Source organism: Carettochelys insculpta, chromosome 1, assembly GCF_033958435.1.
Source record: "Carettochelys insculpta isolate YL-2023 chromosome 1, ASM3395843v1, whole genome shotgun sequence".
NCBI lineage: Eukaryota > Metazoa > Chordata > Testudines > Carettochelyidae > Carettochelys > Carettochelys insculpta.
Genome location: NC_134137.1, coordinates 47,660,669 through 47,678,929, shown reverse-complemented (window position 1 = coordinate 47,678,929; position 18,261 = coordinate 47,660,669). Strand labels below are relative to the sequence as shown.

Genomic DNA, 18,261 nt, shown 5'->3' with positions numbered 1-18,261 from the left:
CCATCGACCTTTCTTAATCCTTGCAGCTTGTGAGGAGTTATGGGATCAACGTTGACCCTGGAAAGTGCTGCTTCACACGTGCGAAATGGCGCACTGGAAGATTGACCCAGAGCCAGTCAATCTTCTGCAGTAATGTAGAAGTAGCCTTAGTAGGAACAGGCAGTGGTTGCATTTTAATGTCACTATTTTGCCAGCTCTACAAGTTATGAACTCGTCATCCCTAAAAAGCCATTCAATGATTTTTTTTCTTAATGACTCAAGGAGTACAGTGAGAAGAATGGCTTTCTTTTCCTCCATATTTTTAATCCTAATGATATTGACAGCTCTTTTTTTATTCCTTGGACTTGAACTTTTGGGGACAGTATGACAGGAAGCAAGGGATAGACCTCTTTATGCTTTCCTTCTCCATCCTGCATCAGTACCCAATGCACTAGGCTAAAGATTATACAGGAATGGCTCTTCCACCAATTTAAACTCTACATAAAAATAAGCTTATCATTAGCTTCTTAAAATGAAGATCACAGCCAATTACGTTCCAGTGTTATCATATATGGGGCTTCAAGAGGGCTTTCAAAATGGAAAATAGAGCGCAAAATCACTCTTTTCTCTCCAATAAATCCCTACCTATTAGTGCAGTAGCCTTTAAAAACCTATCACATGCCATCATCATCATCATCAACAACCGTGGGCTCAGCGCCCGTTGGTGTCTGATGCCTCTCTCACTATTTTCTTCCATCTTTCCCTGTCCAGTGCAGAGTGGTTTAGTTTCTGTAGACTAGCTCCACACCAATCTACTGTATCATCTACCCATTCTCTGTGGGGTCTGCCTCTCCTATTCAAACTGTCCATTATGCTGAATACCAGGATCTTGATTTTTCATTTTTCGTTAATTCTGCAAATATGCCCAAATAGCTGCAACTTCCATTGTATAACCTTCTGCAGTCGGTTCTCTTTCGGCTGTATCTTCCTATATAATTCCCTGTTCATGACCTTCTGCATCCTATTCTCAGGATCTTTCTATAACAGCTCCTCTTGAACACCAATATTCTTCTTTTTGAATCTTTCATTATCATCCATGTCTTAAATCTGTACAACATGCTACTGAATACACACATTTCCAAGATGCTCAGCTTCATTGTGGTATCTCAAATACCGCAGATTTGTTTTCTTATTCTTAACTGTAATGACATTATTGAGCTGCTTGGCAATTGTTGGCTTTTTACCTCTGCTGTCTGTGGCCGAGCTGATTTGTGGTGATAGTACCACTTTCTACACTGTATAGTACAAATCTATATATGCATTTGCAGACATCTGAGTCAGTCTTGTTCCCTTTGAAGTCAATGGGAATTTTACCACTGGCTGCAGTCAGAACTGGACTGTGCCTATTAGCTACAATACTATACAATGCTCTCAAGAACCCCTCTAAACGGTGAAGACATAGAGAATAGCTTGACTCACGTATGATCACATACATCCTTCTAATGCAAGACAGCCTCTTTTTCCTTTAATCAATCCTGGGCTCAGCACTCATCAGCTGCTATCCCACCATTTCATGAACTCTCTTGAGATTATGGTGAAGTCTGTTTCAACATTTGCCCATCATGGAACAGTTGCAGAGTTGTGGTTTACTAGACCCATGGAACAGGAGTCTGAATGTCTGCCTGAAATTTTTATACTCTGTCTACAGGATAGTACATTATGACACCACTGGCCAAGCCCTTTGTCAGAGCCTGACTTAATTTTAAATGAAAATAAAGTTGATGCTTAACAAAAATAGCCTAACTGAAAGCCTACTTAAATCACTGGAAAACACCCTAAGAGCTTCAGGGAGCTTTCAATCAGGCCCATAATATATAGCAGGTAGCAAGGACAGGCTGTGTCAGGGCTAGATGGTAAAGCCTGCAAGAGAATGTTTTTCCGGCAAAACCGGCATTTTGTCTGAAAAACCCATAGAGCGTCTAAATGCAAAATGTGCTTTGTCAACAGACTGTCGAGAAACCCTGGCACATCCACCAGCAGTGACGTGCCTCTCTGTGGTCAGGCATAACACCTTTGTCAACAGTTTTCTGTGACAAAAAAAGCCATGTAGACACTCCGGGGGCCTTTTGTCAACAGAGGGTCCTCCATGGCGCCATCTCCACAACAATCCAGGCTCTATGATCTCCACCTCTGGCTGCTTTTAAAGGCACGGGGAGCCCTGGAAACCCTATGCAGGAAACTGAAGGCCCATATACACACTGACAGCACGCTGCTAGCACCATACCGCAGCATCCCAGCAGCCACTCCTAGGACTATTAAAACATGTCTCAGGCTGCCCAAGACCCTCCTGGCCCCTCACAAGGTGCTGGAGAGGGATGTCAGGACCCAGCCGGGGGCCCCAAGGAGGCTCTGCTCCTGGATCCCACGGTCAAGTACTGCAATGCCCTGAGCTATTCCTGCCTCCCCAGAGCCCTAGCAAAGCACGTCCACCCCGCCCACACCCTGAAGCAAGTGCGGGCCAAGGTGAAGGAGCTCCACCAGGGCGTGTGCGCACTCAGGATGCATGGCCGAGGTCATAAGAACATAAGAATGGCCATACTGGGTCAGACGAAAGGTCCATCTAGCCCAGTAACCTGTCTGCCAACAATAGCCAATGCCAGGTGCCCCTATTATGAAGAGCTAGACCAGTTCCTCAGGGGCAATGGCAGTGCACCCAGCTGGGAGACTTTTGACACCGGGGAGGAGGCCATCCCCATGCAGCTGATGTCATAGGAGAAAGGAACCCTGCTGGAGCAGTTCCAGGACCCACCCTCAGACCCCGAGTCCAGCTTGGGGACCTTAACCATCACCCTGGACTTGGGCCCCTTCAGTGCGATGACATCTGCACTGGTGTCTCCAGACCTATTTGCAGGACCATCTGGTGAGTACCCCGTGGGTCACGGTGGGCGGGGGGGCAGCCACACATTTGTCGACCTGACCCCACACACATTATGGAGGAGTGTGGCTCCCTGCTGGTGGGCATGCCTGCAGGCAACAAGCAGCACCCACCCCCACAGACAATACGATGAGCCATGTGTGGTGGTGGGCAGGGAGGGGGGCAGGAAAGGCTGGGCTGTGTCCAGCTCACCTGCCACCCATGTGGGGACCCCTCTCTGGCCAGACACCCCCCTGGGTCATTAGCCCATCGGCTGGGGGGGCACTTCAGTCAGGCTGGTCTCCTTGATGCCACAGGGCCCTCCATGCAGCGGGTATGAGCATGTGCACCCAGAACAGTCCCATCCCATGGCCCAGGAATGGGAGCTGCTGCTCATGGGGGAGCGGGGCCTTGGGGGTTGCACTGTTGGAAGGACTCACCATCTCCCCCTCTCTCCTTACAGCTGCACCATCCAAGCCCAGCTCCCACAACACAGCCAGGCAGCCCCAGGCAAAAGCTGGAGCTGGTGGAACCAGGAGCAGTCCCCCACAGGGAAGGCACCCCACCACCACCAGGGCATGCCCAAGGTCACCGCCTGGATGATGACTGCCTACAGGCATACGTGATTGCACTCTGGTTGCAAAATGAGCTTGCTGAGCAGTGGCTGTGGTAGGAAGAGTGGCAACAGGACCACGCACAGGCCTCAGACCAGTGGCCGGCCCAAGGCAACCACCTCCTGGACATCTTTACTCCTCCTGAACTAACTGGTCAGTTAGAATCGAAAATAATAGGACTCTTGCATCTTAGAGACCTTCCCCTTAGGAGTACCTGTCAATTGTCAGATTACCAACTTTCCCAGTACTGAAAACTACCACAGATGTATACTTAAACATAAAAGCCGCGTCTACACATGCCGGCTACTTCGAAGTAGCCGCACCAACTTCGAAATAGCGCCCGCCATGTCTACACGTGGCGAGCGCTATTTCGAAGTTGAAATCGACGTAAGGCGGCGAGACATTGAAGTTGCTATCCCCATCAGGAGATGGGAATAGCGCCCTACTTCGACGTTGAACGTCGAAGTAGGGCACATGTAGCCGATCCGCGTCCTGCCACATCGAAATAGCGGGGTCCGCCATGGCTGCCATCAGCTGAGGGGTTGAGAGACGCTCTCTCCAGCCCCTGAGCTCTATGGTCGCCATGTGCAGCAGCTCCTTAAAGCTCCCCGCCCCCTGAGTTCCTGTGCAGGAAGCTGAGAGCGCATGCAGGCAGCAGCGTCACCACGCGGCTAGCCTGCACACACCTCTGCAGCCCCAAGCCACCCCCCCTGCTGCGATGGCCGCCCGCCAGCCCCCCAAGCACCCCCAGGGCACCCTCCCCAAGGGGAGCCAGGGCTCCCAGCCTGGCAGCCAGCCTGGCAAAAGGCAGCAGGGCCCCTCCTGGACGGAGGCCGAGATCTGGGACCTGCTGGAGCTCTGGAGCGAGGAGGAGGTGCTCCAGGTAATGGGGAGCAAGAGGCGGAACGCGGATGTGTTCGCTCGGCTGGCCAAGGGCCTGGCCGCCCGGGGTCACCCTGCCCGCACTCCTGACCATGTCAGGAGTAAGGTGAAGGAGCTGCGGCAGGGTTATGCTCAGGCCCGGGATGCAGCCAGCCGATCTGGGGCCGCCCCCGCCACTTGCCCCTTTTACAGGGAGCTCAGGTCCATCCTGGGCCCCCGGTACACCTCCTCCCCTCCGGCCACTCTTGACACCTAGGCCAACGAGCCCCAGCAGGCCCCGGAGGCGGAGTCCACCCTAGAGGCAAGCCCTGCACCCCAGGGGCCCCCCCAGGAGCCCACCCCTGCGATGCGGGAGGAGGAGAAGGAGGATAGGGGATCCTCCTCCAGCGATGGGGGGCTGCGGATCATCCTGCCATCCCAGAGCTCCAGCAGGGCGTTCGCCCAGAGGGTGTCCCCCAACCGTGGGAGCGGACCGTCAGGTATGTACCCCCCCAGTGCACACCTCCGGGGTTGAGGGGCGGGGACAACAGACATGACCAGGGCCCTCCACATGCCCAGATGACCATGGCCCCAAGGACAGCAGTGGCACGTCCCTCAGAAGAGTGCATCAGCCCCTGCCCCCGCCAGCAGGACAGTGCCATACCCCATCCCTGGAGATGGGGGGAGCGGAACCTGGGGTCCCCCAGGGGGGAGGGGGTGGGACACCCATCAGAAGCAGCAGCATCTCCTGGGGGACGGGGATGGGGAACCAGCAGCAGAGGGGTGGGGGGACAAGGGCCACGGCTCGGGGGCCACACTAACGGCTGTCTCCACTCTTCTTCCCCCACCTGTGTTCCGCAGCTGCACCATCGGAGGGCCCAAAGAGCGCTGGCGAGGTGTCCGTGGTCCCAGAGAGCCCAGCAAGCCAGCCCCTCGGCAGAGCACCAACCAGCCCCAGGACGGGGCCGACGGCAGAGCCACCACCAGAGCACAGCCACAGACCCCCAGCTGCTCGCGACCCTCTGGCGTCAGCTAGAGGTGTCGGACCAGCGCCTGCGGGTGGACGAGCGGCGGCTGGAGCTACAAGAGCGAGCACTGGCCTGGCGCCAGAAGGCATGGGGGGCCTTTATGCGCACATTCGAGCGCATAACGGAATACCTGGCCCCCCATGCCACGCCGCCCACTGCTCTGCTTTGCTCGCCGCTCCACCCGCCGCTCTGACCGCTGTCCCACCACCGTCTGCCACCCCGGGGCCTTCTGCCAAGGGGGACCTGGGGCCTGCTGACACCCGCTGGCCATACCTGCCGGTTCGCCCGGCCCCCAGCCAGCCTCGGCCAGGGCTCAGACCGAGGCGAGGGTCGTACTCGCCAACCCCGGGCGCCGGACAGTAGAGGGGTGCGGGGCCCAGGATGTGGCCCCCCCTCCCCCTTTGTACATATCCCCCCATATAATATATTTGTTACACCTGTTCTGTTCTATGGTACCTGCCCCCCCATGTAAATAGTTTCCCCCTTTTGTTCTGCTCTCTCTCTCTATATATATTTTTTTGTTGTTTGAATAAGACAAATCACCGGTTTTTGGTTTCAAAAACAACAGCTCCATTTTTATTTGCAAGAAAGTGGGGGTGTGCTCTTGGGTGCTCTGTGGTGTTGGTGTGGGGGCAGGGAGTGTTGTGGAGGATGGGGGGGTGCAGTGGGGGGCCTGCCAGCGTTTACCCCGCGGCCTGGTCAAAATGGGCCTGCAGGGCCTCCTGGACCCGGATCCCCTTGGGGTCCACCTGGCAACTGGGGGCAGCGGGTGGCTGCACGTCAGCCCTGCCAGCCTCCACAGCCCAGCCCTGGAAGAATGCCTCCCCCTTGCTCTCCACCAGGTTGTGGAGTGCGCTGCACGCGCCCACAACCTGGGGGATGTTGGTGGGGCCTGCATCAAGGTGGGTGAGAAGACACCTCCAGCACCCTTTGAGGTGGCCAAAAGTGCGCTCAACCACCTGGCACGCATGGTTCAGGCACATGTTGAAGCGCTCCTGGCTGGCTGTGAGATGGCCCGTGTAAGGGTGCATGAGCCAGGGCCGGAGGGGGTACGCCACATCTGTGACAACGCAGAGGGGCATGGTGGTGTCCCCCACAGGGATCTCCCGCTGGGGGATGCAGGTCCCTGCCTCCAGCCTGCGGCACAGGCCCGAATTCCTGAACACCCGGGCGTCGTGGGTGCTGCCAGGCCACCCAACATAAATGTCCAGGAAGCAGCCCCGGCTGTCCACCAAGGCCTGGAGGACCACAGAATGGTAGCCCTTCCTGTTCAGGAAGCGTCCTGCACTGTGCTCTGGTGCACGGATGGGGATATGGGTCCCATGCAGAGCCCCAAAGCAATTTGGGAAGCCCAGGCTGGCAAACCCCGCGATGGCGGCATCTGGGTCCCCAAGCCGCACAAGCCTGTGGAGGAGCAGGGCATAGATGGCGCGGACGACCTGCAGGGGAAGGACATGGGAGAGCACCAGTGAGGGGTGTGCAGGGTGTGTCTGGCCCTCCACCCCAGGGCTGCCCTCCCCCGGGTCCTCTTACCTCCATGAGGACAGCCCCAACAGTGGCCTTGCCCACGCCAAACTGCTGCCCCACGGATCGGTAGCTGTCTGGAGTGGCCAGCTTCCAGACAGCGATGCCAACCCATTTCTCCACCGTGAGGGCACGCCACATGGCAGTGTCCTGGTGCCTCAGTGCAGGGGTGAGCCACTGGCAGAGCTCCAGGAATGTCTGCTGGCTCATGCGAAAGTTCTGGAGCCAGCGGTCATTGTCCCACTCGCCGAGCACCAGCCGCTCCCACCAGTCTGTGCTCGTGGGGTAGCTCCACAGCCGGCGGCGTGTGCGGCAGGGCAGGGGGTGGGGGTCGGAGGGCAACAAGGTCTGGGGTTGCTTCCTCCTCCCCTGGGGGCAGCTCCTCTTCTGTGAATAAAAGGTGGTCAGCTGCCTCCTACATAGCATTGAGCAGGGCAAGCACTGCTCCTGCAGGGGCGGCTGCGTGGACCTCTGGCGGCTGCTGCTGCTGCTGCTGGGGGTCCATACTGCTTCGATGGGTGTGCGTGCCTGTGGCTCTGCAGACCGTGTGCTGTGCAGGCTGAGTGTGTCTGGGAGGGGCCCTTTAAGGGAGCGGCTAGCTGTTGCCCCGGAAGTGTTAGTCCGCCCTGTGACCCTGTCTGCAGCTGTTCCTGGCACCCTTATTTTGATGTGTGCCGCTTTGGCATGTAGACGCTCCCCTGCAGCGCCTACTTCGATGTAGTGCTGCCCAACGTCGACGGCACCAGCCCTGGAGGACATGTAGATGTTATTCATCGAAATAAGCTATTTCGATGTAGCATACACATGTAGATATAGCTAAAGAGTTTTATTAACAAACCATTCAGAGAGTTTAAAACAGAGACACGAAACCTGAACCTCCTATAATAAGAGTGGACAAGTATATAAAGGCTATAAATACAATACTGTACCCATGCTGGAACCAAGGGGAGGGTACCAGACTACCCAAAGACCCCTGACACTCAAACCAAGAACTGTCACCAGGAGCCACTGTTCAGGATCTCGCTATCAGGAACACTTCCAACAAGGACAGGATCAGTGTAAGTAAGTGGGACAGGTTTTGTGTCTTCTCCTTTTTGGATTTTCTTCAGTTATAACAGAGCTACTCCCACTTTCCCAGATCCAAGAGCACTAACATGCTAGACTTGCTTTCACCCAACGAGGCACAGACACAGGCTGCCACTCAGGCAGACAGCAATCAGTGTCTCTGTGTTAAATCCTTACGTAAATGTTCAAACTGACCACATGCCCTTTGTCATTCTTCCTGGTTACTGGGCAGATTTTCCAGCAGCATCCGTTACTTACACAAAAAGCCTAAATGCGTTATTTTGAAATATCTTATTTCAAAATAACACAGTCACATGCAAAATGCATTTCAAAACAGCACCCAGCTATTTCAAAATAGCATTTTGGGGTCCATAGTGTAGTGCTATTTTGAAATGGTGCCACTGGAGCCCATAATGATCTGAGCAATGTTGGATAAATGTGCTAGATATGATATACTTGCACTTTTGCACAACTGCAATGAAAAATAACAAGGTCCAATTTATGGCCAACATCTACTGTTGCTACAGATTTAAGGAGATTAAAAATGATGAGAGCAGCTCTCTTAAGTTGTTAAGGCCCAAATGTAAAATACCTAAAATAACAAAAACTAGTAATAGAGAGGTAGCTGTGTTACTCTGTACTCCAACAAACCAAAGCAGTAGAAATGTAGCACTTTAAAGATTAACAAAATGATTTATTCAGTGATGAGCTTTCATGGGACAGACCCACTTCACCAGATGAATTTAATTTATCAGTACAAGAGGACAGAAAAAAAAATCCCATTTGATGTCAGTATTTCTTGCTTTTTTTTTTTTTGGTTCTCTGTATAGACAAAAAATAGCACAAGAAATGGCAAATAAAGTGATGTCCTTTCCTTTCAGAGAAATAACAATACATTCAGTTTCCTGCATCCACATTTCTGATATCAATATCGTACCATAAGGAAAAACGATATCGCAAGATTGAGGTGAAGCAAAGACTAACTGGACTTTAAAGTACAACTTACTGGTACCTGGGTTTGATGGGAAGCGAAGCGTACGCCACAGAAAGACCAAGCTAGGGAATACTTCTTAGAAATAGATTTAAGGGCCCGTCCTACTCGATGCCTCCCGTGGCTGCCAGCATGGGCTGAGTGGTGCTAATGCGAAACCGTTTTTCAAAATCCGCTCCCAAGACCTGAGAGTGGCGGTTGCCCGAGGCCAGTTTACAACACATTTTAACCCAGCCGTTCCGTGCGACCCGGCTCACCCTCACCCGCCAGTGGAAGAAACCCACTCAGGGCATGTGCAGAGGTGGGGGGGCTCCTCCCCAGCCGCCGCGCGGGCAGCATGAGGGCAAAGGCCTCGCCGGCATCCAGCGATACGCGGCCTCCCGCCTGCCCTCTCTGCAGCCCCGCCCCCTCCGGTTCCTCCTCCCGCTGGGCGGGACGCGCCGGGGTCGCGGCCTCCCCTCAGCGGTAGCCGGAACGGGGAGGTCCCGGCGCTGACGGCGGGAGCTGCCTGCGAGTGCGGCCACCCCTATCCCCGCCATGCTGTCCGGGTGCGGGCGGGCGCTGCCGGCGGCCCTGGGCCGCGCCGTGCGGGGCTGGGCGGCGGCGGGCAGGCGGCGGGTCAGCACCAGCTGGGCCCCGGTGGGCGCCGCCTTCGATGCCAAGCAGCAGCGCTCCCGGCCGACGGGCCCGAGCACGGTGAGGGGAGGGGAGGGGAGGGGCGTGCGCGCTGGCCCCCTGCCGGGCCCGGGACTGCTGAGGCGGGGGAGGCCCGAGGCCCGCGGCCCGCCCGCTGCCGCCAGCCGGAGGCGCGCTGGGATCTCCGCTCTGCCGCCGGCCGAGAGCCGCCCGAGGCATGTCGGCGCCGGGCGCTCGGCGGGGCATTGGGGGCCTGTCCAGTCCCTTCGGCGGCCGCGGGGCCGGTTTGGTTGGCGAGAGCCGAAGGCCGGAAGGGGCCGCGGTGCTCAGATGTGACTTTCGGCGGCGGGCGGGGCGGGCGCTGGGGGTAACTTGACCCCGGGTGAGACGGTCCGAAGGAGCCCGGAGCGCCTGGTCGTTGCGCAGTGGTGACAGCGGGCGCTGGGCCGGCGGGCTGCAGCGGGCGCGAAAGGCTGGGTGGTGTCAGAGAGGTGGCGGAGTTAGTCTGTGTCTGCAAAAACAACAGGCAGTCCTGCGGCACCTGACAGACTAACAGATATTTTGGAGCATAAGCTTCCGTGGGCAAAGACCCGCGGGTCTTTGCCCACGGAAGCTTATGCTCCAAAATATCTGTTAGTCTGTCAGGTGCCGCAGGACTGCTTGTTGTTTCTAGAGGCTGGATAGGGGCGCAGCATGGCATGGGCTGGGTGGGGCTGAGGGTTGGCTGCCCCAAGCGCCCCCAACCATCTGCCCTTCCTGGAGCCAGGCCCCTGGTGCCCCTCTCTTCTGTTCCGCCTAAGCTTTTCCAGCCGTGTGTGGCTGTTCTTCCATCTACGTGCATTATCATTCTGCGTGCACGGAAGCCCGTGTGAGTGTGCAGCCCCAATAGAAGCGAAAAGCCAGCAGTGGCAGCTCTCCTAATTAACTGGGAGGCTTTTGAGTCTCTCCGGAGCAGCTACACAAACAAACAACTTAGGGGGAACACTGCCCAGGAGTCCAGGAATGATACTGCCCTTTGCCCCCAACCTCAGTAGGGCGCACAGAATCTCATCCAGTAAGGGTCCAAGATTGCTCCTGTGATCTTCCCGAGACAAGGAGTTGGAAGTACAGCCTGCACCTTGGGGATGTTGAAGGGTGAAATCACCACACATTCGATGTGCATTGTATTTAGGGGCGTAATCTAGCCCTAAATTTACCCATTACTTACTACTTAGTTACTACTTCACGCACATGTATTTGACAAAGATGGTCTTTGCTCACACAAGCTTATGCTGCAATATATCTGTTAGTCTATAATGTGCCACGGGACTTCTCACTGTTTTCACCTGTACTTAAAATGCTGTACTAATGCATCATCACAGTACTTTAAGGAAGTCAATCTACGACAACAATGGTGGGAGAGAGTTTTGCTGACCCTTACAGCTAGTCTACACGATTGTGCTAATATGTCTGTGTAGCTGATGGGGATGAGCAGCTCTGATGGGAGAGCACTCTCCCATCTGTATATTTACTCCACCTCAATGCAAGATGAAAGCTGTGTTGGTGGGAGAGTGCCTGCTACTGAAATAGTGCCAGTGTGGACAAGGCTTATGTTGATGTAACTTGTGTCGCTTGGAGATGGTTTTTTTCACACACCTGGAGCAATGTAAGCTTTATTGACTTAGGTGGCAGTGTAGACTGGACAATCCTTCCTTGAGAGACAGTAGACAAAGGTTTTTGAAGGTTATTCTGACATGGCTGTATCACAGGGGTAGCTGTGTTTCTGTCTGTGTCTGCAAAAACAACAAGAAGTCCTGTGGCACCTTATAGACTGACAGATATATTGGAGCATAAGCTTTTGTGGGCAAAGACCCACTTTGTCAGTAAATGGTTGTGATATTTTGGAAATGGAACAAATTTGTTTTGTCTGCTGCTTCATCCTTTCATATACAAGTTTTTCTTTAACTGATATATTGACTGTTACAGGGAAACATTTATCTATGGAGTGTTGCCACCAGGCCTTCTGATTTTTCTTCTTTTTGATAAGATGTTCTTTTTTGTTAGAGAGCCCTGTCATAGATTTTGAGTAGTGAGCTATAATGCTGAATTACCTGGAATTAAGAAACTGGAAGACTAGATCCCACTAACGTTGTTCTTCATTTTTCTATTACTGTTTTGTTTTTAGTAGTGCCCACATACGCTGTGCAGTGTACCAATGCTAAAGACAGATTTCTTCCCTGAAGTTCAAAGTCAGGCAGTTGAAGTTGCTGCCAACAAGTTTAAAATTTTCAAAAATATCTTAAGATTTTAGAGCCTAAGTCCCATTTTCAGCACGATTGGGTGCTTTCAAGGTTCCAAGGCCCAGACCTACAAAGGAATTTGGAATCTAGAAGGATTTGGGCTTAATAACATATATAACTTAAAAATGACTTCTGTCTAGTCTCCTAAGTCACTTAGGGTAGAGCCACACTGCAACAGTAGATCAACCTGCTGAGGGTCGATCTTCTGGGATTTAATTTTGTACATGTGAGAAATGATGCTCCCCGGGGTCAACGTTGACCCCTGTACTTCTCATGAGAGCTGAGGAATAAGGAAGGTCAATGGGAGAAATGTTCCCATCATCCTTCCTCCGTGTGGACAGATATGGAAGTCGGCTGCAGATGAATTGATTTTAGCTATGCAATTCGTGTAGCTAAAATTGCCTATCAGTGGTCAACTTCTGTGTCTATTATAGACATAACCTTAGACTGTTTTGGAAATTGTACCTCACATCTGTAACACAAAGAAGTGCTATATTTCCAGGCTACTAACAGTTTACTTTATAGCATAAAAGTAGCTCTCCAAGATTTTGTAGCACCCAAATGCCTAGAAACAGAACATTTGAGAATGTTTGTATCAGACACTTACTTCCAATCATTACAAATCAAAGTAACTTTTTCACATACACTGCAAAAGTCATTTGTATGCTGATTAATGGAAATGTCCGAGTTCTAGCATAGATGATGTTATAAATAAGTGTTTCAGTCTGATTTTTGTCAATTTAGTGTATATCTGAAACTGAGCAATTAAAAATTAGATATTCTAGTGCAGCGGTCAGCAGCCCCCAGCACAGGTGCCAAGAGTGGTATGTGAGCCAATTTTCATTGTCGTATGAGGCAGGAGCTCAGACCCATCCCTCCTCCCCCATGCAGCTAGGAGCTTGCTCCAAACCGTGCTGCCTATGGATTAACAAAAGACGAGCTAAAGTTACCAACAACCAACAAAACTGTAAAATTCTGCATCTTAATTTATTGCTGAAGCTGTTGTATGTAGGACTATTAAGCTACATCCACGTGGCAGCAGTATTCCGAAATAAGATATCTGAAATGGCTGTTTTGAAATATCTTATTTTGACATAAGACAACCACAAACAAAATGCATTTTGAAATCGCACTCAGCTATTTCGAAAAGGCATTTCGTGGTCCAAAGCGCTAGAAGCCTTTTATGGCTTATTTCAAAAGAGCATTACTGTGTGTCTTAATGGCACCTATTTTGAAAAAGCAGTTTCGAAATGGGCATTATTCTTCATGTCATGAATTGTACCAGAATCCGAATAACCCATCTGCTGTTTCAAATTTATTGTGAAATAGTGTGTGCATCATTTAGATGCTGCCAAAGTTATTTTGAAATAACTGCAGTTATTTTGAGGTAAGTTGGCCATGTAGAAGCAGCCTTAGTGACTTTAAAAAGTATCACTGGTACTCAGACCTAAGGTCGAAAGGTCAAATTTTAGCACTCTGCTTCGGAAAGGTTGCTGTCTGCTGTTCCAGTGTATATGCATTGTATGTTGAATTTGTGCTTTTTTAGGGTCTATTTGGTGTTCCAGAGTTGAGTTGTCCAGAAGGATTTCAAGAAGCACAAGAAAAAGCATTACAAGAAACAGAAGAGCTGGTCCAAAAAGCATGTACTACACTTCCTGGGCCACAGACAGTAATGATCTTTGATCAGCTTTCAGATGCATTGTGCAGAGTAGCAGACTTGGTAAGAATTATTGTTAAGTTTGAAAGTCTCTTGTAAATTTACTTTTTTATTTGGCTGTTTCTAGCTTAGCTCATATTTCTGTTTTATAAACACCTCTGCTGAAACAGGTACTGTATCAGCATTGTGCCTTCCAATTTCAGGATAGAAAATTAAAAAGACCCTCCTTAGTAGGAAACCATAATCAGTTACAAAAGCTCTCAATAAAATATAGGTAGTTTCAGAAGTTATTTGATGTGATTTGTAATTGTACAGCAAACTGTACATGAGATTTAGAAATATATCTGACAGGAAGAATAACAGTAAAATCAAATCAGTACTTTATTTACATTCTTGCTTTTTGCAAGACTTACTTTTTCTCACCACACTTACAAAGTATGTACATCTGGGAATCAGATCACTCTGAAATGTACAGACAACTTTAGGCATTTTAATTATGCCAACAACATTCAGTTTATAGCCAGGAAGTGATGGCTCTCTTAGGTCTGGGGGTTGTGACCCCTTCATGGGGTTGTGAGGTTATAATGTTAGCAATACATATGATAAATGTTTACTTTATTAATATTTGAACATTTTATGGTAGCACAGATTTATTGCACTAGTGATATTTTCAGGTTATGTTGTGTGATCTTAGTGGCATAAACAAAATCTAAAAATACATATTGTATCCCAGTCATTATGTTAATTTAGATTTATATCAACCATGCAACAAAAGAATATGTTTGTGTGATGGGGTTCAGGGGTCCCCAAGCTCTGCACCCCATCTGCAGGCAGGAGTGACTCTCACTTAGCAGGAGAACAGTGGGTTTTATTAGCTGACAGGACACAGCATCTTGCAGAAGAGTCGGTACAGCAGGCGGGGACAGTCAGTCTAATCCATGTTGGGGAGAGGAAGCCCTGAGGGGCTCCCCGACCTGGGGCCTTGCCCCCTCTTCTGTCCCCCTCTGCCCCAGCACAGACTAACTGCTTTCCAACTCCCAGTTCCAATTCAAACCCCTCAGGCTCCACCTCCACCCTCCAGGCTCCTGTAACTAGTCTGCAATCCAGAGGTGTCACCTGTTTGCCTGGGTTACCCTCAGCAGGAGCCCCACACCCTCTGTGAGCCACTCACGTACACACACATATCCCCCACTCCATCACATCTCCCCGCCCCTTCCAGACCAAACTGAGCGGGGTCACTCAGCCAGTGACCTGGGGAAGTTTGAGGCCCTTCCCATGTGATTGGGCATCATCTATACCCTTGGCGCTCTCCTTGATGCGTACCACCTGCATGTAATAATCCTGCAGGGAGAGGCTCCACGTCAAAAGTTGGGTATTGGTCCCTTTCATGTGATGCAGCCAGGCAAATCCTTGTAGTTCCCTAAGGTTGGTTGGCCTCCCTGCGTTGGCCCCCGGTCCATCAGCCACGTTCTCAAGTTGGGCAGGCGGAGCCCATACACCTTCTGCAGCACCAGCAGATCAAACAGTTTCCCTCTGGTCGGGGCCCTGCCCCGTCTGCCCACCAGTCCATACAGCTGCTCCAGCAAACATTTGGAATTCAGTCACTGTCCAGTAAATGAAGGTACACATGCTTTCCACTCTTGGCATTTAGCCATACCACCAAAATGGCCGTGTGCCTCAGTTTCCCCTTCCATAGCCCACAGTAGGTTTGGAATGTTCCTTCTCATGTGAGAGGTTGCAAGACTAGTTACAGGAAACAATGGTGGCATTTCAGAATTACAAACTTCTGCAACAGACAATTCACGCTTATACATCAGTGTCAACACATTATGTGGTTCTTTCCAAACGTTCAGTACATGGTACAATTCTGCAGCTTATGGTAGCAGCACCCATTAGTTACAGCACTTTGCATGAGTAACAAGAACAATCCCATTGCAATTATACATTTACGTTGCTCTTTAGCATACCGCAACCTATGCGTAACATCCTTGAGAATCTGGCATTTTGGGTCTAAATGGCTGAAGCCTTTCTTTGCACTGTCAAGTTCTAATCTTCTCCCTTGCCCTGTGGGGTGGAAAGCTGATCTCTCTGGGTGTGCCCTCCCTTCTAGCAGTAGTAGGCTGTTAGTGATCCTCCTCCCAGCCAGTCTGGAAATTTGCATACCAAACTGCTTTCTGAAAAGCTAAATGTGTGCCTTTGTAGTGGCTATGATCTGAAGAAGTGGGTCTGTCCCACGAAAGCTCATCACCTAATAAATTATTCTCTTAGTCTTTAAAGTGCTACTGGACTGCTTTTTTGCTTTCTGAAAGTTGCTTTGTGAGTCCCAGATGCAGAATCCACATGGAGGAGTCCCTGTTTATCCAGCATCTGGAGATGGGGGATTGCTGGCCCTCTCCTGCATCCTACAGAGATTGACTTGCTGTTGGTCAGTCTTACATGGTTCGATTTAGTGCATCTAATGGGGAGATGCTAAATCAAACTGTCATGGTGCCACCATTGGCTCCAGTACTCCTGGCAGTCATGAGGAATAAGGGAAGTTGACAGGAGACTTTCTCTTGTTGACCTCCCACCGCATGGATGGAAGCAAAAATCAATTTTATATAAGTCAGCTCCAGTTACGCAATTCTGTAGCTGGATTTCATATCTATAATTGATTTTACCTCCAACTGTAGCTGTGTAGCGTGTAGTTTTATTGCTACGATAGCCCCATTGGCTGTAAAGTATTATTTGTGTGGGTAACAGTTTGCAACGTAGGGCCTTTGAGCCCTTTCCTACAAGGACTCACATTCTGACATGCCCTTACATGAGCTATGCCATTGATTTCGGTGTAACTTTCATGAGAGTGAAGTTGAGCTTTTGGGTGTTTGCAAGGATTGAGGTGTTAGAAAGTCTCTGTTGATCCGTTAATGTTACCTGACACTTTTTGCAGTAACATGCTGGCATCAGTCATTCCTCTACAAATGGTGCAGAGATGTTTTTCAGGATATTGTCTTTCATGGGTTTTTATTACATTTAAAGCTTTAACATAAAATTGTAAACTAAGTACAGAAACTCCCTTTTCAATCGTGTAATATCTATAGCAGCAATATTCAAGATATTTCTTAATGTGTTTCTTAGGGGTAGATGGTCTATACTGACTTGAAAAATGGTACAAAAAGCACACTTATTTTCTAAAATTGAGTTAAGTAAAAATGAAGTTTTCTAAACTGTAAGATTCAAAGGTACTGTTTTTTTGGAGCCTCTTATGTAACGGAAAGAACATTTTTCTGAGGTACATGCCTACCTGAAAATAATTAAAATAAAACCCCTCTAAGTGAAAGTGCTTTCTTTGGATTGAAGTTTAAACAATAGCTGTTAATAACTTTTTCTACACTCTTAGCAGACACTGGCTCTAAGACAAATTGATATGAAACTGCTCAGTGAAAAAGATTCCATGTAACAGTGGAAATATGTGTTAAGCTGAGTGGAGTTGCCAACTTCAAAAATGCTATTTATGGAGCTAGTACATGTTTACAAATCCATGTCTTGTAAATGCCAACTTTTCTTTAAATACTAATCTTCATGTAAGGTTTCAAATTATGGAAAATCTTTTCCCGTCAACACTCCTTTTTTTTTTTTCCCTACTCTCAGGCTGACTTTGTGAAAATTGCCCATCCTAGCTTTGCATTCAGAGAGGCTGCTGAAGAAGCTTGCAGAAACATTGGTACCATGGTAGAAAAGTAAGATTTTTCATAATGTTGCTGTGATGTGGGCTTACTTGTATGAAAAGTTTTGCATTATCCAGCAGATAACAATAAGCAAAAAAGTTATCATGACTTCACGGTTTTATGTGTAGAACAGAGTCATTTTTTAAATGTTATTTAAAGATTCACCCTTACAGTACCTGGTGTAAGGTCATTCTTTTTTAGTTTCAAGTTGCATATGTAACACTATTTTGTTGCCTACTTTAGTGTGAAGGTCTGTGCCACTGAAACTCATCAAAACACTGAAACTAAATTTTCTGAAATTTCTGGCAGTTAATTTTCTGGCCCTGAAGTCTTTATAGTTTAGGAATGGCAAATCTAAAGGCACACAACACCCATTCTTTTGGCATACTGAACATTTGGATTCTAATAGTGTGAGAGGGAAGGTGTAAAAGGGAGGAAATCTTCCGTTGAAGTTCAAAATGTAGACATAAAATTTAAGACTGTATCCAATCAACTATCAACACTGGAATGCTCTGCTGTCTAATTTACTAGCCTTGAGAAAGTTCATTCTGCTGAAAACTCATGTTAAAACATCTCATTTGGTAAAATACTTTTATTTTTAGATTAGTATTTGAATCAGTTTTTGAGTACACTGGGAATAATATCAGAGTTTCATGTCTTATGATAAAGACAGCTGGGTTTATAAAATTATGATATCAGAGTATATAATGTAGACAAGGTTGATATGGCTTACTTTTTTTTTTTTTTAAATAAGAGATCTTCCAAAATTGCCATATTATGCTCTGCTTTCCAGAGGCAGTTACAGAAGATGAGGGAGAGTCATTTCCACCAGCAGTTTGTACAGGCAATACCTTGGAAAGAAATCCGGTCAAGGTGAATGACTGGACTTCTTACCAAGTGTCAATTCGCAAGGCCCAGGACAAACAGGATTATGGGATTTGCTTCAACACAAAGATGATTAGGGATAATAAATGTTATTAATCTTAGCTACTTCAAGTTACTAGAG

At 49.4% G+C, this 18,261-nt stretch overlaps 2 protein-coding genes across 4 annotated transcripts in view; both read left to right on the top strand.

Moving 5' to 3' along the window:
• The window catches only part of SPATA13 (spermatogenesis associated 13), a 161,970-nt gene extending 159,916 nt beyond the window's left edge, over window positions 1-2,054 (top strand). Inside the window, exon 15 of the transcript XR_012644126.1 lies at window positions 1,987-2,054. The gene's annotated coding sequence lies outside the window, so the exon portion shown is untranslated. The remainder of the gene's footprint in view (window positions 1-1,986) is intronic.
• A 7,332-nt stretch (window positions 2,055-9,386) lies between these two features.
• MIPEP (mitochondrial intermediate peptidase) overlaps window positions 9,387-18,261 on the top strand; it is a 118,418-nt gene continuing 109,543 nt past the window's right edge. For all 3 annotated transcript variants that reach the window (XR_012644127.1, XM_074985580.1, XM_074985589.1), the window contains exons 1-3: window positions 9,387-9,672; window positions 13,438-13,611; window positions 17,179-17,267. Coding sequence is in view for 2 of the 3 variants with exons in the window: in XM_074985580.1 (XP_074841681.1) it covers window positions 9,514-9,672; window positions 13,438-13,611; window positions 17,179-17,267 (422 nt within the window). In the remaining variant the exon portion in view is untranslated. The remainder of the gene's footprint in view (window positions 9,673-13,437; window positions 13,612-17,178; window positions 17,268-18,261) is intronic.